Source organism: Molossus molossus, unplaced genomic scaffold (assembly GCF_014108415.1).
Source record: "Molossus molossus isolate mMolMol1 unplaced genomic scaffold, mMolMol1.p scaffold_m16_p_15, whole genome shotgun sequence".
Lineage (NCBI taxonomy): Eukaryota > Metazoa > Chordata > Mammalia > Chiroptera > Molossidae > Molossus > Molossus molossus.
This window is the reverse complement of record NW_023425350.1, coordinates 52,160,116-52,179,441: the sequence shown is the minus strand read 5'-3', so window position 1 is coordinate 52,179,441 and position 19,326 is coordinate 52,160,116. Positions and strand designations below refer to the sequence as shown.

At 43.9% G+C, this 19,326-nt stretch overlaps 1 protein-coding gene across 1 annotated transcript in view; it reads right to left on the bottom strand.

The window, feature by feature from the left end:
* The window catches only part of VAX2 (ventral anterior homeobox 2), a 29,368-nt gene that overhangs the window by 4,083 nt on the left and 5,959 nt on the right, over positions 1-19,326 (bottom strand). The window contains exon 2 of the mRNA XM_036263322.1: positions 6,344-6,531. Within this exon, the coding sequence (XP_036119215.1) occupies positions 6,344-6,531 (188 nt within the window). The remainder of the gene's footprint in view (positions 1-6,343; positions 6,532-19,326) is intronic.

Below are 19,326 nucleotides of genomic sequence, written 5' to 3'. Positions count from 1 at the left end.
GGGATCATAATAATGCCTCCTCATCGTTTCATTGTGATGACTCACTGAGCTAACAATATAGACTTAGTACCGTGCTGGCAGATACTGAAGTTTTTTAAGCAGTGTGGTGACCACATCAGCTGAAAAATATATACGGTTGTCAGGTCTTCCCTAGGAATTCTGACTTGAACCCTGTGGGCTGAGTGTGGAGTCTGAGCCAGGAATCTGTATTTTAATGAGAACCCAAGGGGTTCTACATATAGGTGGTCTGCAGACCATACCTTGAGAAACACTGCTTTAATCAAACACCAAACATTCTCCTTGAAACAAAGTATGCGCCCTGGGGGGATGGGGTGGGTGGAGAGTCCTTCTGGTAGTTCCCAGAGAGAGATCCCTCTTCGGCCCGTCCTGCTCTCTAGGACCTTCCTTCACTGCCCAGCTTCAGGTCTGGGCACAGCCAAGGGTGGATGGAAATCAGCCATGCTCTGCTTTGTTCATTGTTCCCACGTCAGAAGGACCCTTCATCCTGCAGACCTCTGTGGGTGGTGGGGAAAGAGCTTCACCGTCCTGTTCACCCGTCCTCTCCATGGGCTCTCATTTAAATGTTCGAACAACTCGATTCCGTAGAGCACACAGAAGTTAAGGAAGAGACTAGACATTTGAATGGGCCATGACAAAGCCTTCTGCTTTCTCTGTTGAGTTAGGACCACTCCTGGGCCCTCCTGGTATCCAGGGAAAAGGATCAAGATTCTGGTTGGCAGCAGGAAAAGAAGAGAAGCGGACAGACAGAGAAAAGCAGGCCGGAGAGCAGTTGGGCCATGTATGGAGCAGAGCATGAAAGAGGAGGTCTGTGGGCGCCTGGAGCGGAAGCCTTGGGTCCACAGCGATCTTTGGATTCCAGTCTCTACCAGGCCCGGCTACACCATGGTTCCAGTTTGTGGATTTCCACATGGCTGAGCCTCCTTTTTTATCCCTTAGGAATCCATCCATATTCTGAGCACACTTGAGGAAATTCCTTATCCTTTCACTCAAAGAGCCCTGACCAAGATCGTCAGAAAAGTCAGAGAAGAACCCGCCCCCAGAGATGTCTGGAAGGCGTGTCTGATATACCTTCCAGGCGTGTCCACTTGGATCTCAAACGTAACTGATCCAAAACAAACTAGATTCTGCTCCCACTGTCTTGTTCCTTCCCAACTTTTTCAGCTTGTTAAGTAGCATCACTGACCATTTCTCATCATTCGCCCAGTGGTCCAGGCTGAAACCCCTTCCCTATCCCTAGTCCTGTGCATGTAATCCACGGGCAAGTCCTAGCAGGTCCTGTCTCCAAATGAGAGTACATCTCAGATCAGTTCACGTCTCCCCTCTACCACCGCCCTGTTCAAGACAACATCTAGTAGCTCCTACCTGGTTCCCTCTTGCACCTGTTCTCCAGGGGCAGCCAGAGTGACCTCTGTAAACTGCTGATCATCTCGTGCCACTTTCGTTCGACACCTTTCCACCTCTAAGCACAACATATCTGTTCTTCCTACCTACTCTACCACTCTCCAACTCTAGCCACATTGGCCTTCTGATACTTCTAGAACATTCGATGTCAGTTCCCATGCCCAGGAATATGATCTTAGTCAATCTAGAATTTCCTGGTCAGCACTAATGGAATAATACACTTGCTAGCCCCCCCCCCCCGCCAGCCCCCCGGAGGCAGGCTACCCAGGCCTGTGACAACGCCTCTCTCCCCTTCTGCCTGCAGAAAGCTCCCGCAAGCTCCCGAGCTCTTCTCCCTACCAGATGGGACGCTGCCCAACTCATGACTCATTCAATAAAGCCAATGAGATCTTTACATCTAACTCAGTTTAATTCTTGTTATTTAACAGTACTCATCACTTTTTTTTAAAATTTATTTATTTTTATTCTCACCCCAGGACATTTTTTTTTTTTTGCATTTATCTTCAGATAGACCGGGAGGGAAACAGGAGGAAAGAGAGAGACACATCGACTGGTTGCCACCCACACAACCCCAGCCGGGGCCAGGGACAACTGCAACCAAGGTACATGCCCCTAGCAGGAACTGAACTCAGGACTCTCTGGTCTGCGGGCTCTAACCGCTGAGCCAAACTGGCCAGGGCAGTACTCATCACTTTTAAATGTTGTTTGTTATTTTCAGGCAGGTCCCTGGTCTATTTTGTTCTCTGCTACATCCCCAGTACCTAGAACAGTATCTGCTACATATGCAATAATATTTTTGAGCAAAAGTATGGGTGAATATACTGAGAATTCCACAGAATTCTAGCTCTCCAACCTTGGGTAAGTTAATTAACCTCTCTGAAATGGTAATATTACCCTTAAGTTCTTTTTATAAAAATTAGATGAGCTCATAAATGTGCTTACCTTAATTTTTGAGTATGTTATTTAATTTTGTTGTGCCTCAGTTTCCTTCTCTTTAAAGCAGAAATCATGCAGACCCATTCTGGTATAATAAGAAATACATTTGCTTTTCGTCCCGGGGTCTTAGCACAGAGCTCCGCAAAGCCTTGGGATTTTCTGAGTGATGGGAGTGTCTTGCCTGCGTCATCGCAAGCCCCTTCTGAGCGCACCTGAGTTTATGCAAGGGAGGTGACTCGGAGTGGCCCCCAGATAGCTTCAGGATAGAGCTGGTTCCAGAAAAATCTAACATGTAATTAGAGGGTTGAACTTTCAGCCCCACCTCTGATCTCCAGGGAGGGGAGTGGGCTGGGGACTGGGTTATAGAGACTCTTAGACAGTGAGACCCAGAGCGCTCCCGGGCTGGTGAACACAGTCACGTGGCAACACTGGGAGGGGGAGGCCCAGAGAGGGTGTGAAGCTCCTTGATCCTCGGCCTCACTTTGCTCTGTGCATCTTTTCATATGGTTATTTCAGAATTGTATCCTTTATAATAAACCTATAAATGTAAATAAAGTGCTTTCCTGAGTTCCGTGAGTCATTCTAGCGAATCATCGAACCTAAGGAGGAGGAGTGGGCACTCCGAATATATAGCCGGTCAGAAGTACGCCGGCCCCTGGGACTTGTGACTGGCATCCGATGCGGGACTGTCCGGTGAGGCTGAGCCCTTAACCTGCAGAGTCTGGGCTAACTGCAGGAGTTTGTGTGAGAATTAGATCGAACCGAACTGTTGGGCAGCCGGCTGGTGCTAGGGAATTGGTTGCTGTTGGTGTTGGAAAACCCCACACATCCAGTATCGGAAGTGGTGTCAGAAGAGAAGCCTCACACGGATCCCACAGGGTTGCAGGAGGGACTGCAGGAGTTAGCACGAGTCAAGCACTCCGAACAGTGCTGGTGCACAGGGAGTCTCGGGAAATGTTAGGTGTGCCTTATCTTACTTGCAAAAGCCCAGGGCTGGGGAAAGAGAAAGGAGGGAGGTGAGCGGTAGGGTGAGGATTCCTTGGGGGCTCACTCTGTGCCCAGCTCTGTGCCAGGCTCCCCAAGGAAGCCTGGAGAGATGTGGCCTTCAAGCACATTCCTGTCCTGGGGAAGCGACACTGGTTGGTGCCCACCACACTCCACCACACCCACACAAAGACCACACACACTTTACAGGTCAAGCCATCTGGGAGGAGGTCAAGATGCCTTAGGGAATGCTTCCTGGAAGAGGAGGGGCGTGGCTTTGACCTTCAAAAGCAGGTCAATGTAGCGTGTAGCGGGCAGGGCAGGGGAAAGATGCCGACTGAGAAGGGGCTGCTGGCCTGAGCATCTGAGGTGCCCTTAGAGAGCAAAGCTTTGGAGGAGAGTTTGGGGGCAAGATTAGGTGAGGCAAAATTAGGACAAAGAGAAGGGGCAGGTACTGAGGGGCGACTCTGTGCTGAGACTTCAGGGTTTGAAGGTATCTCCCTGACGTCCCCCCAGGAGCACTGGCTGGGTCCAGCCACTGAAACCTGTGAGCACAGCCTGGCTTTCTAGCCCCAGGCTGAGCCCAGCTGGAGGGAGGGCCCAGCTACCGGGGGCCACCTGCTGGGTTGTCGGGGACTCTACAGAGGCCTCTGGAGGAAACAGGTCCAGGTGGAGAGGACTGACCGATGCCTGCGGGACAGCAGCCCTTGTCCAGCAGGCCCCATCCTCCCTGCCTTCTCCTCCTCTCTCCTCGCCCCTTCTCACTTCTGCCCCACTCCAGGTTTACCCCAGGAGGCCGAGGAAGTCCAGGAACATCTGAGCGCCCCATCGAGAGGAGTGGACTGGACAGCATTCTGTTAGTGTGACCGGAGGAGCTGAAGGAGTTCTGCTGAGGGAGGTGGTGCGATCCAGACTTAAGGGCAGCAGCCAGCAGCCGGGGACCAGGGCAGGGCAGAAGCCAGCAGTACAGGGAGAAGCCTCACCCACCCTCCCGCAGCCTCCCCAGCAAGGGCACCCTTCCAGCCTACTCGCTTCCTACCTCTTCCTCCTCTCTTCTCTTTACAAATCCTGTTTCGGCCTTGTTTGCAATGCATCTGTCGACCGATCTCCCTCATTTAAGAGACTGAACTACTAGAGCTGTAGCTAAACGAAGGGTCTCTGAGTCGCTCTTTGACCAGCTCCAGGCTGACTGCCCAGTTTTTGGGCAGCACAAAGATGCTGGGCCGCTTCTCCAAACCCCAGCTCTGGAAATTATTAGCTGTATGACTCAGGGTACAATCATTCCTCATCTGTAAAATGGGATAATACTGGTAGCTACATCAAAGGGTTGTTGGAAGGGATTAGTGAATTAATAAATCCAGAATTGTAACCCATGTAGTAACTTTATTTTCTTTATTCTGGCCTTTTACTTTTATTAAAAATTTTGTTCTTTATTGATTTTTAGAGAAGGAGGAAGGGAGAAGGAGAGAGAGATAGAAACATCAATGAGGGAGAACACTGATTGGCCGCCTCCTACATGCCCCCAACCAGGGATTTGGCCCATAACCTGGCATGTGCTCTGACCAGGAATCAAACTGGAGACCTCTTGGTGCATGGGTCTATGTTCAACCACAGAGCCACGCTGGCCGGGCTTATTTTGATTTTTTGCTTTGACTCAAACTGCCCTCACCTACCACCCAACTCACTCATCTCCCTCTCCCTTACTTGATCATTAAGCACTTAGGACAGTGAGGTTCTGGTCAGCATCCAGCATCTTTTTATTTATTTTTTATCTTCACCTGAAGATATATATATATTTTTCCATTTATCTTCAGATAGAGTGGGAGGAAGAGAGGGGAGAAGAGAGAGAGAGAAACATCGATGTGAGAGAGACACAGACTGGTTGCCACTCACATGACCCTGACCGCGGCAGAGTCCTCTCTAACCGCCGAGTCACACTGGCCAGGGCAGCATCCAGTAGTCTTAAGGACAAGGTCCCGGGTTTAGTGACCACTGAGACAGGATTTCCAATCAAACTAAACATAATATCTTGGCCTCAGTTGGGTTTTAGCTCTGGACCCAGGAAAGTGGAATGAACCACAGAAAAAAATCCTTGTGAAATTGGACAGAACAACTCCATGGCTGATATCAGGACCAGATGCAAAGACAAATTACCCTTATCCTCACACCAACCAATCAGGAGAGACCACGGCCCTAACCCTATAGTCCTCACGACTAATGATTTTTTCCCTATGTAATCCATCCCCTGGAAGCCACCTGCCAGCCAGGTCTTTGAACACAAGCTGCCTGTGACTATGGGCATGGTGCCAGCTTGTTAATAAATCCTTACTTTCTTGGCTGCAAACCCCCAAACCAAACAAACAACAACAAAACCCATATCCTAAGCACTTAGAACAGTGCCTTGACGCAAGCAAGTACTAAGTAAGTATTATCATCACTGCTGTTGCCATCACATAGCTCTATCATCAGCTCGAAATGCCTCCGTCCACACGGGTAGGGGCTCAGTTTTTTTTGGGTTGAGCATATTATTGTTAAAATGCTGAGCCCTTCTTGGGTGAAGGGGGTGTTCAGACCCCTTCTCTCCAACAAGAGGTTCTGAGCCACACTGGGATGAAGGGAAGGTGATGGAATGGGGAAATGAGGCCCCAGTGTGTAACTCTTCTTTCTCCCCAAATCCAACCCCTCACCATCCCTTGCTGCAATCTTCTCTCACTGGCCAACATCCCCCAGCCACTCCCTGCCTCCTGATCGTCCCTCCCCCAGGTTTCTCTGGCCTTTCCCCTTATTCCATCCACATCGTCTGATGCGTACTAAAGCACCCCCCCCTGCCCCCGCCCCCGCCCCCGCGGCATATACCAACTCTCTCTGATCAGTTTATTTTCTCTGATTTACCTGGAAGTTTAAGCCTGTCCCTAGTGCACGTCTGAACTCCTCCAAAGGTGTTCTCACACTGAAGGAGTTCCCAGGCTGCCAGGGCAGGGGGGCCCAGACGCCCTCTCACCTGGGTCTCCGAGAGGTTCAGCTGGCGGGCCAGCTCCGTGCGCTCGCGGCCCACCACGTACTGGCAGCGCTGAAACTCCATCTCCAGGCGGTACAGCTGCTCGGCCGTGAAGGAAGTGCGGGTCCGCTTGGGCCGGTCCAGGTCCAGGCCCTTGGGCAGGACAATTTCCCGGATGGTCCCTTTGGCATCTGCAGGGGCCATTAAAAGAGGCAGGTTAGTTCACTAGTTAAGGTGTTAGGCTACCAACAAGCATCTTCTAAGAAAAATCTTTTTTTTTTTTTTTTTGGTACACGCCCCTAGCGGGAACCGAACCTGGGACAATCTGGTCTGCAGGCCGAAGCTCCAACTGCTGAGCCAAACCGACCAGGGCAAAACATTTTTTTATTGCCCGGCTGGTGTGGCTTAGTGGTTGAATGTCGACCCTTGCACCAAGAGGTCACTGGTTTGACTCCTGGTCAGGCACATGCCCAGGTTGTGGGCCTGATCCCCAGTGTGGGGCATGCAGAAGGTGACCAATCGATGTTCTTTCTTTCCCTCTCCCTTCCTCTCTCTCTCTTTCTAAAATCAATAAAGGAAAAAAAATTAAATCTTTTTATTGATTTTAGAGAGAGAGGAAGGGAGATGGAGAGAACATCAATTTGGAAGAGAAACATTGATTGGCTGCCTCCTGCACGCCCCCTACTGGGGACCAAGCCCCAAACCTGGCTGGAATCGAACTGGCGGCCTTTTAGTGCATGAGACAACGCTCAACCAACTAAGCCACACCAGCCAGGACATCAACAAGCATCTTTTTTTTTTTTTTGGTGGTATGTGCCCCTAGCGGGAACTGAACCCAGGACTCTCTGGCCCGCAGGCCAACGCTCAACTGCTGAGCCAAACTGGCCAGGGCTCAACAAACATCTTAATTACAGGGGAATTCCTTGGGCTGGGACTGACTGTGTGACCTCTGACAAGTTGCTTACCCTCTCTGGACCTAGCATCCTTAATCACCCAGTGCAGTATGTTGTATCTAATGGGCATATGTATGTGAATGGGCCTCAGTACAAGTGTCAGGTCTACTTTCATAGCCTGGACAGAAAGGACTCACTCTGATTCAGCCAGGATTCTGTTCCCTCAGCAGAGTAAAAAACAAATGGAAAGAGATATACCAAATCTTCAAGTGCAGAGGATAAGATGGGTCAGCATTAGGTGTGATCAGTCAGGTAAGGTTACTGGAGGCAATGTCCAGAGCGAGGTCCTGAGCCCTGTGTGTGTGTGCTCATGGGTGAGCACTCTACACAGATGCTCCTGGGGCCCATGCAGAAGCAGAGGAGTGAGTTAGAGGACCCCAGCTCCCCAGAAGAAGCCCATGGACCCTTGCCACTCCACCAAGTTGGGGTGCCTTGGAGAGGAGGGCTGTTGCCACTCCCCATGTACCCTGAATAACAGGCCCACCCTCCCAGGCCCTCCATGCAGGGGGTCTCCAATATTCCAGAGCCTACTTAGGAGAGGTTGAAAACCCTTCAGCCCACCCTCACCAGATGGTCCCGCTTAGAAAACTCAGTAACAGCAACAACGTGGTCAGAAAAAGTAAAATGTCTTTGGGGGGGGGGGTTGTTATTTATATATACATCAGCTTTAATGATAGGACACTGATGAACCATGTTTGAACCATACACATGGACGGTTTGAAATCAAGTTATTAGAAATGTACAGCACTGTATTCTGTAGGATTTACCAAACCACTCCCAACATATGATGTCAATAACATAAAGCTCAACTAACAGAAATGTACCATTTCCTAGGAAGATTAAAGTCCATGGGGAAACTTACCAACTCCAGGCAGCCCTGATCACGCCCAGGCAGCCCAGCTCTGGTCAAGACACCCTCCGCGGTGGCAGAACTCCAACCCTCTACAGAGGGCATGGCGTCCTTGCTTATGTTTTAGTCATAATAACAGCTGGCACCTCAAAATGCTTGCTCTGAGCCAGGCACTATTTTAAGCACTTTAACCCTTCCAATGTCTCAATGAAGTTGATTGGTACTATTATTATCCCCTTTTTACAGGTGGGGAAATGAATAAACAAATTTTAAGTAATTTATCCAAGGTCACACTGACATTGTTCAGTGAGTGTCAGAAACACCCTTATTTCACTTTATGAATATCCTGTTTTAGTAAGCCTAAATGATTCAGTTGATAGGTTACAATGAAGAGGACTTGGGTCACGAGGACAGGATCATCATTGCCCTGGGAGACGCATTTGGGATATGCGTCTGTCAGGAGGCTCCTTCTGAGCCCCAGGACTGCAGAGCCTGCCTTTATTTTATTTTATTTTATTTTATTTTATTTTATTTTATTTTATTTTATTTTATTTTTTATCCTCACCTAAGGACATTTTTGCATTTGTCTTCAGATAAAGTGGGAGGGAGAGAGGTAGGAAGAGAGAGAGAGAAACATCAATGTGAGAGAGACACATCTCCTGGTTGCCACCCGCATGACCCCGGGTGGGGCCGGAGACAAACTACAACCGAGGTACGTGCTCCTAGCGGGAACTGAACCCGGGACTCTCTGGTCCGCGGGCCAACGCTCTAACCGCTGAGCCAAACCAGCCAGGGCCAGAGCCTGCCTTTAGAATCCTGCTCTAGGGGGTGAACCTGAGCCCTCTCCCTCCAAACCCCGCCACAGGGTTTATGAGACGGGCTCCTCATGGGCTCTGGCTCGTAGGTCCTGCCCTGGATCTTGGAAGTTCTCAAGCACTTTCATGTTCTCAGCCCACCTCAGGGAGAAGCTGAGTCTGGGTGTGGGGACCCAGTCACTGCTCGGAGGTGGTCCTCACCCACCACCGGCAGGTCTTGAGTACGGGTGCTGGCAGAGCATGACAATGGATATGGGTCCTGCCCTTGGAGTGCTGGTGGGAACCACGGGTCTTTTGGGACAACCCAAGCTTCCCCTCTGATTCTTTTTACATTCCCAAAAGGGGGGTGATATTTGTGACCCTGTCGTGACTGGCTCCCACTATGTCCACCTGTGAGCCCAGTCTGAGAACCTCCTCACAACACCTGACTCCACCCCCAAAGGCACCGATGTTTATTGAAAGTGTCCTGAGGGTGCGGTGCTGGGAGCTGCACATCCTCTCCCCAGGGGGGCCCCGAGCTCCCTGCAGCTCTGAGCCTGTGCCCCTAGACACTGAGGTCAAACCGGCACACCACCACCCCACCCCACCCCACCCCACCCCACCCCACCGTGCCTTTCTTCCTTGTGGAAGAGCTAAGGGGAGCACTCCCATTTCACGGAGCAGCCCAGGTCAGCTCTCGCTCTCAGGGTCAGGGACGCAGGAGTCCTATCAGAGGCAACCTCAGACTTGCCTGTCAGCTGTCAAAACATGCCATCCAAATAGGCCCATGAGAAGACGCTCAACATCGCCAGCCATTAGGGAAAGATGAATCAACGCCAGGAGGAATGGATATTAAAATAGCTCAAATAAAAAGCACAGACACAGGGTGCCAGACGCTGGTGAGGATTCGGAGAAACTGGATCTCTCAGAGGTTGCTCGTAGGAATGTGAGTGTGTCAGCCACTCTGGAAACCCATCGGCAGTTTCTTAAAGGGTTAGACATATACTTCCCATAGAGCCCAGGGATCACACCCCTGGGCATTTATCCAGGAGAAGCAAAATCTTAGGTTCACCTCAAAAACTGCATATGATGCCCTGGCCGGGTGGCTCAGTTGCTTGGAGCGTCCTCTCATATGCCAAAAGTTTGCAGGTTCCATTCCTGGTCAGGGCACACACCTGAGTTTCAGGTGTGATCCCTGGTTGGGGTGTGTACAGGAGGCAACCAACAGATGTTTCTCTCTCACATCTCTCTCTCTCCCCCTTCCCCTCTCTCTCTCCTTTCCTCTCTCTCTAAAATCAATTTAAAAAAATACCCTTGGATGAGGATTAAAAAACAACAATAACCTGCACATGAGTGTTCACAGCAGCTTTAGTTGTAATAGCCCCCGAATGGAAGAAAGCGCAGATGTCCTTCAGTACGTGAGTGGTTGAACAAACTGGTGTAGCTACACTGAGGGACACTACTCAGCAAGCAGAACAAATGATTCCTGGTAGACATGACAAGTTGGACAAATCTCCAGGTCATTATGCTAAGTGGAAAAAACAACAACCCAAAGTCAATCCCCAAGATTCTGCAACGTATGGTTCCATTTCTACAACAGTATTAAGACGACAAAGTTGTAGAGGTGGAGCACAGGTCTGTGGTTGCCTGGGGTCAGGTGAGGGAGGGTGTGACTCCAAGGGCTCTGGGAGGAAGCTCCTTGATGGTGACAGATGATTCTGTATATTGATTGTGGTCGTGTTACGTGGCTCTATAAATGCGATAAAATGTCATCGGACTATATATAAAGACAAAATATAAGTGCATGCAAAAATGGGTAAAATCTGAGGAAAACCTGTAGTCTGGTCAATTATATTCTGCCAGTGTAATTTCCTGAGTTTGGTAATGTACTACAGATACATAAGACGTCACCATTGGGAGAGGCTAGGTGATGGATACACAAGAGCTCTCAGTACTATTTTTACCGTCATGTGAGTCTGAAATTATTTCAAAATAAGACATTAACAATAATAGCAGCAAAGCACGTCATGAAGCTAGAATGATGTTCCATCTCAGAAATGAACAAATCCATTAGAAAAAAGAATACAACAGTGTTTCCCTGAAGTGTCTCTGCATTCCACGTGTGGTTTGTATGATGATTTCAAATGGCACATAAAAAACATTTGTCATTTCAAAAGTTAAGCACTTATGTTAATGTATGCTAGAAAAATGCTAAACCTGTGATTTTATGTGCTTAGGGTGAGGCTAAAGTAGGTACTTAGTTTTAAAATATATTATGCTAAAATATTAAGTAAATACATGAAACATGAATGTAACAAAAATGATGAAGAGAGCATTCAAATGGCTGCATATTGGGAAACAATGGATCAGGAGTACACAGTGAGACCCAAGTACGTATAATGATAGAGTTCATGATCAAGGGAGTATTCTGAATGGGGAAAGTTTGATCTAGTCAATAGTGAAGTTATATAGATTGATGTCTATAAATTACCTGTTGGCAATAAAATTAAATTATATTCCTGTCTCATACCATAAATAACAATAAATTTCAAATGAATTAGAGAGCAAATCATAGACTATGAAATGATAAAGGTACTAAAAAAACAACAACACAGGAGAGTATTTTTAGAATCTTAAGCTTGGGAAGAGCTTTATAAGCAAGATACAAAACTAAAACTAAAAAGGAAAAACAAAGGATGTATTTGACTATATTAAAACTGAAGACTTTTATACCTGGCCGGTGTAGCTCAGTGGTTGAGCATCTACTCACGGACTGAGAGGTCCCGGTTCGATTCCTGGTCAGGGCACCCGCCTGGGTTTCGGGCTTGATCCTCAGTGGGTGGTGTGCAGGAGGCAGAGATCGATGGCTCTCTCTCACATTGATGTTTCTATCTCTCCCTTTCCTTTCCTCTCTATCTAAATATCAATAAAAATATATTTTAAAAACTGAAAACTTTTGAATGACAAAAGCACCAAAACCAAGGTAAAATATGAAAAACAGAATTGAAGAAAATACTATTTTAAAAGGCAAATAAATAAGATCCAGAATATATCAAATGCAATTACAGATAATAGGTTTTTTAGGGAAATAGTCTAGTAGAAAAAATGCTCAAATAATTTATCTGGGCCATTTACAGAAAAAGATGCCAAATGGCCAATAAACATATGGAAAGAAAAGCACAGGTCCACCGAAATCAGGATAATCTAAGTTAAAGCAACAATGGAAAATCATTTACCTCCCATAAGATTGGAAAGACTGTGAAAGATGATTAACAAAGCAGTGATGCACTGTAGGAAAATCCACACTCCGGTTCACTGTTTAGCACCACAAACTCTTACAGCCTTTTAAGGCTGCATTTGTCCAGATTAAAGATACATGTAACTAACAACAAAAACAAAAAGATACATGTAACTTTTGCCCTGACACTTGTTTTAGTAGATACTTATCCAGAAAATTACATGTTCATGTGCTCCACGGTATACATAAGGATGTCTGCTGCAGCATTTTTCAAAATATCAAAAAATTGAAAGCATCCTCAATCTTCCCCACAAGGTGAATGGCTGAACAATTTATGGTAATTCATACTATAAAATACTATGTAATTAAAAAGGATGAGTCAATGTCTATATGAACTAACATCATGTGAAAGAAAGTTATTGAATAATATTTGTAGTACTATACCATTTGTTTACAACTATATACATTCAACCATTCAGCATATATTTCATAAGCACCTACTATGTGCCAAATATTATTATAGAGTCTGGGAATATAGAAATGAGCAAAATAAAAAAGGTCCCATGTTCCCATAGACCTTGTATTGGGGAGAAAGACAGATAATAAATTTTAAAAATAGGTAAGGTAATGATAAATGCTGGGAAGACAATAAAACAAGATAAGATAATATTACTGACCCTCTCCAAATAACCAAAACTCAATAACCATGGTGTATATGTGTATGTGTGTGCATGTGCGTGTGCATATGCGTGCTCGTGTGTGTGTGCATGTATGCAGTGTGTGTATTTGTTATTCCAGCTAGGACGATCAGAGAAAGCCACTCATCAAAGTCTAATCGGTGGGTAAATCACGAATGCTGTTCACCAGTGTTTCTAACTCCTTCCTGGCACATGGTAGGGTTGCACTAATTTTCTGCCCTTTGAAATGACATATGACCACATGACTTGTTTTAGCCCAGAGGAAAGGATGCAGGCACTTTTAGCGAACACTTTAAAAGCTGGTGTATAACCTGCCACACTCCTTCCTGCTACTGTGACGATCCTTGCAGTAGGAGCCAAGATGGAGCTTTATCAGCCTGGGTTTCTGAGTACCAAGATGGGCCCTTGTTCACCTGGATGGACTTATCATAGGAGTGAGACATACAATCGTGTTTTATTAAACATCTGAGACTTTGGGTTGTCTCTGCAGCAAAATGTAGCCCATCCTTAGTGACACAGCCTCCTTCCCATAATCATTCCTTTTTTGGGTAGAGTTTGGGGGAAGCACCAGGAATTAGGAACAGTTTTAATTCCAGGGTCTCTGTGCAGGTAGGCGCTAGTTAGGGCGAAATGCATGAGTCTAAATGCTCCAGTGAGTCTTGAGTTTTGCTGCCCTTCAGCTCTCCTTAAAGAGGGGTGAGCCCTAGGGTACTGGGGAGGGTGATTCTGTCCAAGGAGCTTTTTCCCTAGGAGAGGTGGTGATCCCTGCCTGATAATATAATCAGCTAATGTTCCTGACTTCCAGGACCAAATATTACCCCCTTCCGAAAGCTCTCCCAAGAGACCCCTTCAACGCCCTACTTGACTTCATCCCCTTGCACCCAGGAAGTTCCTTCGAATGACAAGCTATTAATATGCTAATTTTTAAAGTATGACAAGGTCCTTCCAGCCTTAATCTGCAAATGTTACATGATTACTATAAAAATTCCTTATGAAAAATTCATTCTCAAGTTTATTGGGAAAATTGAAAATGAAAGAATAGTAAGAAAAAGTGTTAAAGAATGAGGAAACAATACTTGCTTGTCACGTAGCAAAATATATTACAAATCTATAGCAACTATAATGGTATGATACTGGCACAAGAGTTATGAACCAAATCTATGCATAAACGAGGATTTGGTATGTTATAAAGATGACATTTCAAATTACTGGGAGGAAAGACTGAATCATTAAAGATGTGGTTTTTAGACAATTAGCTCATTATTTGGAATGAAGTAATTGTCTCACATTGCATACAAAAGGAAATAAATACAAGATGGATTACAATTTTGAATGTAAAATGTAAAGCTCTAAAAATTGAAAAACACCTTAAAATAAATGTTTAAAAGGAAAGTCAATGACAGTTTTGAGTACCTAGAAATAAAAGCTTCTGCAGGATCAGAGAGAGTTAAAAGACAAACGACAGATTGGAATAAAATATTCATAATACTTGCATAACAGAGTCTTAATTTCTAGCACACGCACAGTGTCTATGGACCCATGAGTAAAGCTAAGCAGCATAGTGGGAAACTGAGCAAATTATATAATGGGTTATTCAGAGAAGAGAAATGCAAACAGTTAATAAATATTTTAAAAAAATACCCAAGCTCAGAGGAATCAGAGAAAGTGAAAGTCAGAACACCAATGAGATACAATTTTTTTTTCCCCCGGATGCCACATTTTATCTGTCAGGCTGGGAAAATGGTGCTGGCAACGGTGAGAAAAAATATAAGGTTCTCTCAAGCTCTATTAGTAAGAATATAATTTAATACAACATGAGGTTTTTTTGGAGGGCAATTTCACAATGCCTAGCTCAATTAAAAATGCATAAATTCTTTGTCCTAGAAATTTTATAGAGATTTCTACCCCAGGGAAATATTAGTATATTTTGATATAGACAGATCCACTGTTTTATAGCACAGTTTGTAAGAGGGGGGAAAGGATGAAGCTAGATGCTTATCAGGAGGAATATATTGATTAAATCACAGTATAACCATGCCTTCAGCTAGTATGTGGATGACATTAACAAGAAAGAGGTACATCTCCATATACTGACCTGGACAGGTGTCCATTATATTATATACTGCTATATAAAAACAACAAGTATGTATAAACCACTTTTTACAAAGAACAAAAAATAAAACTAATAAGTGTGTGTGTGTGTTCATACCCACTTGGGATCAAGTCTGGCAGGATAAATACCTCTTTCCTCCATTTGTTCTGGATAGTGGAAGCTGGTCAGAGAGGGGAGATTTCTCCTTTCTTACTTGGTATTCTTTTTTATTATTTGGTTTGTTGCAAAGACTAACAAAAATAATTTTGTAACAAAAATTTAAGATATACATAATCTTAAATTGAAGAAGAACTTTCTAACTGAGAAATAAAATGTAGAAGCCCAAAAGGAAATGATCATTAGATGTAATTATAGTTTAAATTTTAATACAGAAAAAAATTCATAGCAAAGATTTTAAAAAGAGAAAAAAACTCATAGCATTTTTTTTAAAAAAAGAGAGATCTGCAAAAGTCACAGAAAAAAAAAAGGATCACTTCCTTAGTATATAAATAGTGTTTACAACTATAGGTAAATAATGAGCAAACCAACACAGAAATGGCTATGTTCGTGAATAAAAAAATTCACAGAATAAGAAATAAAAATGAAGAATAAGTATATGAAAATATGCTTAACCTCACTAGTAATTTAAAACACTAATAAAAATAAGATTCTTTTTTCACTTGAAAACATTTTACTCTAAAAGATTGAGTATAGCCCTGGATTTGGAGGGAGGCAATCAATCCATGTCTCTCTCTCTCTCTCTCTCTCTCTCTCTCTCTCTCTCTCTCCCCCCCTCCCTCCTTCCTCCCCTCTCTCCCTTTCTATCTGAAGATAAATGAAAAAGTATCCTCGGGTGAGTATTAAAAAAAAAAGATTGAGTATATCCTGGGTTGGGAGGATGTGGAGAAATGGCACATTTATACACAATTACTGGGAGTATAAATTAGTACATTTTGGTATTTGAAAATATCTATCACAATTTTGAGTATATGTACTTGGATTTCAAATTTTTACTTCTAGGTATTTATCCTGTAATTATACTAATATATGTGAAATTATGTTTATTTAAAATATTTTATTATGAGAAATTTTAAACATACATAAAGTTAGAGAGAACAGTACAATGAGCCCTGATATAACCATCTCCTGGCTTCAACAATTATAAACTCAGGAACAATTCTATTTCTTCTATATGCTGTAATTTTAAGCAAACCCCAGACATCGTATCATGTCATCTAGAAAATTCTTGTATGCATCTCTTAAAAATAAGGTTCTTTAAAAAATAAACAACCACAATATTATTACCACAACCCCCAAATTAACAATAATTCCTTAATATAAAATGTCCCACTTGTTTTCACATTTTTCAGATTGTCTCATAAATGAGACTTTTAACAACCATTTGTTCAAATAGGTATACAAAGATGTTCATTGAAGCATCGTTCATAATAGTGAAAGAGTAAGACCCAACCTAAATATCCATCAATAGGGAACTGGTTAAATAAATTATATCTGCATAATGGAATACTGTGCAGGTGTTTAAAATATGGGGCAGTTCTATGTAGAAAGCTTTCCACAAATGTTTATTAGATGGGAAAAAAAAGAAGTTTGCAAAAAAAAAAAAAAAAAATCCCACTTTTGTAACATACAACTTTCATATTTATTTTTTTTCACTTACTAGGGAAAGTTGGGGAGGTTACATCTTTGGAGTGGAAGTGTATTATATGGGGAAAGTAAAGCACTTGCAACTTTTACACAATACAACAAAACAGCATGGATTGATTTTGTGTTTAGAAAGTTACTTTATACTTCAGGAAACAAAAGACATCAGAAACAAAATCAAAAGACAAATTATAAACTCAAAAAATTGCAAAACATATAGAAAGCAGTGAGCTATTATCTATAATACAGTTTCTACAAATCAATAAAGAAAGTTATATTTGAAAATTAAAACTGATCAAAGGAAATGAATTAATAGATAACAGCAAAAGAAAGACAACTGGCTAATAAACATGACAAGAAAATAAAGAAACTTCATTAACAATCAAATAAAAATTAAAATGCTTTCCAGGTACTACTTATCACCTATAAGACTGACAAAGGATATATATATATATAATATATATAATATATAATATATATATTATATATATAATCTCCAATGTGGAGGTGGGCAAAGGTGGGAGTATAAACTGCTAAATATTTTTTCTTGAAGAACAATTTGACAATAGCTATCAGGATATAAAGTGTAAACTGTGATGGTCAGATTTGGAGATACAAGCACTGCTTATGGGGGATGGGGTATACCGTTTGTGGAGGGTAATTTGCCATTATCTTCCAAATTACAAATATAGATACTCTTTGATCCAGTAACCTACTCTTAGGAACTTCTCTGACAGATAAAGCTATACAGGTGGAAACAACCAAGGAACAAATTTACTTATTGCAGCATTGTATATAATAGCAACAGATAAGAAAAAAAAGCTACATGTCTACCAATAGGGTGTCAGTTCTATAACATACATTATGGTCCATCCAATCCATATAAATGAAATATTATGTATCTGTGAAAGAATGAGCAAGAGCCCGTCCGGTTTGGCTCAGCGGTTGGAGCGTTGGCCTGCGGACCAGAGTCCCGGGTTCGGTTCCCGCTAAGGGCACGTATCTCGGTTGCCATTCATCCCTGCCGTGGTTGGGTCGTGCGGGAGGCAGCCACTCCATGTGTCCCTTTCATGTAGATATTTCTGCCCCCCCACCCCCATTCTATCTGAACAAAAAAATGGAAAAATGTCCTCGGGTGAGGATAAAAAAAAAAAAAAAAGAAATTATTTACATCCCAAGATACACTAGTAAGTGAAAATAGTAAGGTGGAAAATATAGATGTTACCATATGAATAAAAAATAAAAGCAAGCTGCACTGACTTGCATAAGCATAACAATCATTTGGAAGGACTTCTAAAAAGCATTTAAAAAAAAAAAAAAAGGCCGCCTTTGAGCCTTGTGAGAACCTGAGGACTGGGGCCAGGGCTGAGAGAGAGATTTTTCACTGTGTAATTAAAACAACAGCTTTTGATGTTTGACTCATCTGAATTACTATTTTAAAATTAAAAGAAACATGTTTTTAATTTTTAAAAGAATTTAGTATGTGTAACCTTTTCCAGCCGCAATTCCACTTCTAAGAATTATCCCTTGGAAATACTCAAAGAAGGGCGCAAATTTCTGTGCCTTGTGAATTTATTTCAGTGTTTATATTGGGGGAAAACAGGACCATCCATCAGAGGTAAGGAGAATTTGGCTTTCCGCAACCGAAGGAACGGTGTGAAATGGTCGAGCCTGAAGAGATGAGCCCTGCGGATTACACATTTTTAAAAGGTAAGCTGCAAAACAGAGTATGTAAAATGATTGCACTTTTGCTAATGTTTATATATGAAAATGGGTAAATTTCCTGGAAGAACACACCTAAAACTGGGAAAGGGAGACTATTTCTAGGAGCCTTCTGCTTTGGGTTTTACTTTTCGCTTTTAAATCCTCTCTACCTGTAAGTGTGGCCCTGCGGGGAGGCTGGGACCTCCGGAGTGGCCTCCATCCGCCAGCCCAGGCTCCCGCAGCTCCTGCGTGGAGGCGGGAGCAGCAAAAATTAAGAACAGACCCTGGTTTTAATTTACCCGGTAATTTCAAGTTCCAGCGAAGGACTGGAGGCGTGTGAATTCGGCGGGGAGGGGGCACGCAGATAAATCTGGTTATTTCTCTCACCCGACTGGCTGGAGTTGCTGGTGGAACCGCACACTGAGCCGCACACTAAACCGTCACCGAGAGAGAGCCGGGAGACTCACTACTGACCTCGTTGCCCAGCGCTCCCTTGACAGTCAGCTTCAGCCCCGCCGGCCTCTAGGCGGCCTCGGGCTCTGGGGATCCAGCTACCAGTAAAAGAACCATAAAACCAGGTCTTATATTTCAGTGGTTTCCAAAGTTGGAGATTGCACAAAATTCCAAAATATGGTGTTATGAACTTTATATTTTAACAAGTATTCTGTGTTCTGGCATCATCGCCATTTCATATTAGGAACGACATTGTAACGCAAATAAATAAATAAATAAAATAAAATAAAAATTAAAGTCATCTTAGAACAGACATTCCTCCCGAAGAAGGATGTTACAGCCTTCTTCTTAGTGAAATATGCGATGTTGCTGGCGATATCTGTTTTCCTTCATTCGACAAATATTTACAGAGCGCCTACTGTGTGCTGGGAACACACATCTGAACGATGGCATGGATTTGGCGGACGCAGGGACAACCTCCTACGTGGTTCCCGCGGCATCAAGGGCTCCCTGCTCCGGACAGCCACATCCCTTGAACTTTG